General features: G+C 39.4%; 1 protein-coding gene across 1 annotated transcript; it reads right to left on the bottom strand.

Moving 5' to 3' along the window:
- Window positions 1–1,093: 1,093 nt before the first annotated feature.
- Window positions 1,094–4,634, bottom strand: LOC149588777 (uncharacterized). The gene is made up of 2 exons (XM_089862300.1): window positions 4,372–4,634; window positions 1,094–3,900 (listed from the first exon to the last, which is right to left on the bottom strand). The coding sequence occupies exon 2, from the start codon at window positions 3,723–3,725 to the stop codon at window positions 1,485–1,487; it is 2,241 nt and encodes a 746-aa protein (XP_089718426.1). The 5' UTR covers window positions 3,726–3,900; window positions 4,372–4,634; the 3' UTR covers window positions 1,094–1,484.
- Between the last annotated feature and the right edge of the window lie 348 nt (window positions 4,635–4,982).

The raw sequence follows: 4,982 nt of genomic DNA, 5'->3' as shown, positions 1-4,982 counted from the left end.
CACTGTCCTATTGATCGAAATGACCTGAAATTTTAATGAGAGGTGTGTTACAATCTATTATATTATATTAATAAAAAGGATAATTAGTTAATAAAAATTAATTTGCAATGCACAATATCTTTGGATCTAATGGCCCAAATGTCCTGAAAATTTAATTAGAGGTGTGTTATAATGGATTATATAATATTAAAAAGAATTCAAGCTTTTAGAGTAGATAGATTTTTAAATTAAAATTAATTTCCTATGTCAGAATTGTAAGTTCAGTACTTACAACCGTTTTCAGCGATTGAATACCCAACCCCATTCTACTTGTCCAAAACTTACCTTTTAGGGAGCAATAGATTATAAAACCAAGATCTCATGAACCAATTTTCTAAGATTTGTAAAAGTGCAGAGGGACACGTCGCTAAAAACCATTGGGGTGATGCCCAGTGACTGTATCATTTTCCCAAGCCATTGGCCATTTCTAAATGTTATCCTAACTTGTTGGGCGAGGCATTTAAAAAATTAATCGATTAAAATATAAAGTCTATCGTCAAAATAAGAAAAAATAGGATCTTGAAGAAAAGTTGACAAACGCTAAAACAGCTTTAAAACTAGGATCAAGCACCACGCAAGAAGCTTCAGAATGTCATTGAACAGAAAGAGGATCTCTGTGAGGAAGCTTCTTTCTTCTTGGACCTCCTTGACAATTAATTATAATTTAAAATTATCTCTCCACTAAATCTTTGTTTTTTACCAACTGCAACTGGTATTATGATACTTTTACCCAACCCTTTTCAGTTAGTTTCTTAATCATAAGAACGATTATTAAACAAAATAGCATTGAACTAAATTCGTAAAGGGAAAACGTTTTTGTAATAATTGACAAATTTATTAAAATAACGTACTTAGACTTAATTGTTTTTGATGAAACTTCGAAAAGGCACTCCTTGAATAGTTACTTGTTTATTTAAGAGTATTCCGAACATCAACTTTGATGTAGTTTCTTAGTTATTTGATGTGATGGACCACCAAAATTTTCACAGGCACTATTCAGTCACCATGAAATACATTGCTATGTAAAAGAGAATAAATTATCTGAAACGTCTCATCATAATTGTTTAAAGTTTTATTGAGCAACACATACAATTATCTTGAAACTCATACAAATCTCGGCAAATTTAAATGTACCTCAAAATACTTAAGGTCCAAATAATTGGAGACAGCCACTATTTTAAAGTGACGCAAGAATGATGGAAGTTTAAGTAACTATGAAAACCACGACATAAAAAAACAAAAAGAAATAACAGCACCATCCTAACTTGAGAATTTATCAACTGATTTTTTTATGGTATGGATGGTATTGGCAATAAACAATTTGACCGAACAAGGCCGACATTTTCACAAACGGAAATCTTGAAATGCATTACGCATTAAATGCTCTACAAATATCATAGTCATCCGACGGTGGTTGCGTTGGTCACATCATTTGAACTTTGCAACTAGGCATCATTCGATTCGGGTTCTGTTTTAACTTTAATGTAAGCGCTAATCAAATCGCTCGAGCCTTGAGATAATGGCACTGTTTCAAATCGCTTCCACAATTGGGCACAAATTGGGTCGAAATCCGACGATGGTTCCGTTTTAATTTTAATAGCATCAATCGCTTCGTTTGAACTTTGTAAATATGACCCTATTTCGTCATCATTCAATTCTGGTTTCGGTTTGATTTGAATGTAGGCACTAATAAAATCGCTGGAGTTTTGTAAAAATGGCGATCCATCTTTATTCGACAACTGCGCACAGCGGGCATCGTAATCCGACTTGGGTTGCGTTTCAATTTGCTCAGCATCAATCGTACCGTTTGAACTTTGTAAAAATGGGTATAGTGCCTTATCATCAATGATGTAATTCTTTTGGCTTTCAACAAGGAAGAATCGTTTTCCAATCTGACTAGGTGGGCTTTCAAAACGATTGAGCGTAGAATTTTGAATTTCTGTCGTAGATGGGTTTTCTGTAGGATTTTCAAATTGTCTCTGGCATAGCACACAGTATGTACCCGGATATGTTTTGAGTAATCCACATTTTAAGCATGGTTTCTTTGAAGGTTTAATATTTTTTCTTGGTTTTGCTTTTCTACGGTTAACAGTAGGATTCGGAGGTTGTTTCATATGAGGGTTTTTAGTTGGATTTTCCAATTGTCTCTGGCATACCAAACAGTATATACCATGATTAGATTTAATCAATCCGCATTTTTTGCATTGTTTTATAGCAGGTTTAACTTTTCTTCTATATTTCGGTTTTGGTCTGTGATCGATCAAAATGGGTATTTTTACCTTCTTCCTAGATGCCCGAGTGGATTTGTCGGGATTGAGGTTTTGCGATGCATTGTCAGGAGCAGATGTACAGTCATTTGTCATTGATGTTCTGTCAGCATTTTCGGCTTTTTCATCAGCTTCATCAAATAATTTTGCAAGACGTTCCAATTCTTTTTTCAACGCATACCTTTTCTTCTCTCTAAGTTTTTGTCTTTTGCGATATTTCGGGTCTTTCCTTTTTTCGGCACATTTTAGCCTTTGAGCCTGTCTTTTACGTCTCAAATTTACGTTTGTTTTAGGGCGCTTTATCGATCTCTTCTTCTTACTAGTGGGAATTAACGGGGTTAAATCTTTACATTTCCCATCTTTCAGAGGGCGACCTTTCGGTCTGACCTCTTTGCATTCGCTACCCTCTGGTAATATTTCTTTGCGAGTGCGACCTTTCGCTCTGACCTCTTTGCATTCGCTACCCTCTGGTAATACATCTTTGCGAGGGCGACCTTTCGGTCTGACCTCTTTGCATACGCTAGCCTCTGGTAATACTTCTTTGCGAGGGCGACCTTTCGGTCCGATCCCTTTGAATTCGCTAGCCTTTGGTAATTCTTCTTTGCGATGGCGACCTCTCGGTCTGACCTCTTTGCATTTGCCCGCTTTTGATATGGTCTCTTTGCGAACGCCAGTCTCCTGTGGAAGCCCTTTGCATTCGTTTGGTTTTGGAATGTTGGCGCCATTTTCAAGTTGGACTTTACCAATCACGAAAGGTTCAGGTGCAGCCTGTATTTTTGATGCGTCTTCTTCCACAGTGGTCTGTTGAGGAGCTACGATTTCCGATGAAATACCGAGATCAGATGAGACACTTTGTATTACAAGTCCGACAGTATCGGTCTCAATAAAACGTTGACGTTTTAAATTGGACAACTCAAATGGTTGAGCGATTTCAAGTTCGCAACGAGACGGAGTTCTTCTCTTCATTTTTCGAGTTAATCTGCAAGGTCGCGTATCTGGCAAACATTTCTCGGTGATAGTTTTTGGTATTGTTCCTTTGCGAGGGCGACCCCTGCGGTTGACCCCTTCGCATTTCGTACCTTGTGGTATTGTTTCTTTGAGAGAGAAATCTCTCGGCTTGCCGTCTTTGCGAGGGCGACCCCGACGACTCGGCTTTCTTTCTTTGCGAGGGCGACCGCGACCTCTCGGCTTAATTTCTGGTATTGTTTCCTCCTCCATGCCACTTTTCTCTGGAACACCTTCGCATTCGCTTGCTTTTGGTATGGATACTTCGCTAGTGTCACTTTCCATTGCGCCAAGTGCGGGTGTATCTTGTTTAGAAGTCGCATTTTCCTTTGTAATACCGGGATCAGATGAGACACTTTGCATTACAATCCCGGGAGCATCGGCGTCAGTCAAACGTTTTTCTACTAACGGCATTTTGATAGTGTGCTTTTCGTGTTAAATGTTTTCTTTCGACGATTTCATATGAAGTTTTCCGAAACGTTTATAAGACCTGGTTGTTCTAATTTTCACACCACCCTTCGTCTAGCCTTCTCAACTTCGGTTGAGCTAGCCTTTCCGTATCTCGGGATCCTCGCGTTCACTTCTGGCACTAATAAATGAAAAGAGAATAAATTTTCTATCATAGTTTCAAGTAGGAGTAATAATCTAACGCTAGGACAGGAGATGCAGCTTCGCGGCAGAATAGACAACCAGTCTGGGAAATAGCACACTTCCTCTGGTCCAAAACGAGTTTATTAATTGCTTGGACTAGTTTTTTAATTCAAGAAGTGAGGGTTACTGGTCAGGACCAGTTTAATAATTGCAAATCTATAGGAGAACAAAGGCTGGGACCAGTCCGGAGACCAGTTAATTAATTCGGGGACTAAGGGGGTCACTGGTCCCAAGGACTAGTTTAAAAGTATCCTTATTTCCCACACTGTAGACAACATATGTTATATCTTTGTGCTTTTGCAGAACGCGTCGTCTGCTACTCATTCTGGAGTGAGATATTGAAGAAAAACTTGAAATATGTAAACTTCAAGCACAGACTCAAGCAGTGCAACCGTGTTAGGGGAAATACCTGTCGCATTCCCGAATGCAATAGCTACACATTTTCAAATAAAAATATAAGTTTTCATCGGTTTCCCAAAGAAGAACCCGTTAAAAACTGGATTTTTGGCATGGCGCGACCGATTTTTTTAACCGACGGTGGCGCGAGCAGCTTGCCTCGTGAAGCGCGTGGTCGCTCGGGACCAGTAACCCCCACTTCTTGAATTAAAAAACTAGTCCATGCAATTAATAAACTGGTTTTGGACCAGAGGAAGTGTGCTATTTCCCAGCCTGGTGGTCGGGTGTGCTATTTCCCAGCCTGGTGGTCGGGTGCGCTTTGCCCATTGCTATGCCAGAAATTTTCTATCAAAGTTTCCCCTCTTCTCTCGTATCGGGGGGGGGGGGAACCACGTAGAGAGAAATTTATTGAAAGAGCCTGAAGATGAAGGATCAGATATTTAAGCCATTTTTTAACGATTTAGAGTCACTAAGAACAAAGGCTGGGACCACTCCGGAGACCAGTTTATTATTTAGGACACTAGGGGGGTCACTGGTCCTCGGGACCAATTTATTAATTGCAAATCTATAGGAGAACAAAGGCTGGGACCACTCCGGAGACCAGTTTATTATTTAGGACACTAG

Source organism: Phalangium opilio, unplaced genomic scaffold (assembly GCF_054372755.1).
Source record: "Phalangium opilio isolate 3A_F unplaced genomic scaffold, DU_Popi_V2 ptg000537l_1, whole genome shotgun sequence".
NCBI lineage: Eukaryota > Metazoa > Arthropoda > Arachnida > Opiliones > Phalangiidae > Phalangium > Phalangium opilio.
This window is presented reverse-complemented; position numbering and strand designations above follow the sequence as displayed.

Excerpts from the sequence above, each read along its gene's own strand:
- LOC149588777 (XM_089862300.1), bottom strand. The coding sequence starts at position 3,725 with ATGCCGTTAGTAGAAAAACGTTTGACTGACGCCGATGCTCCCGGGATT.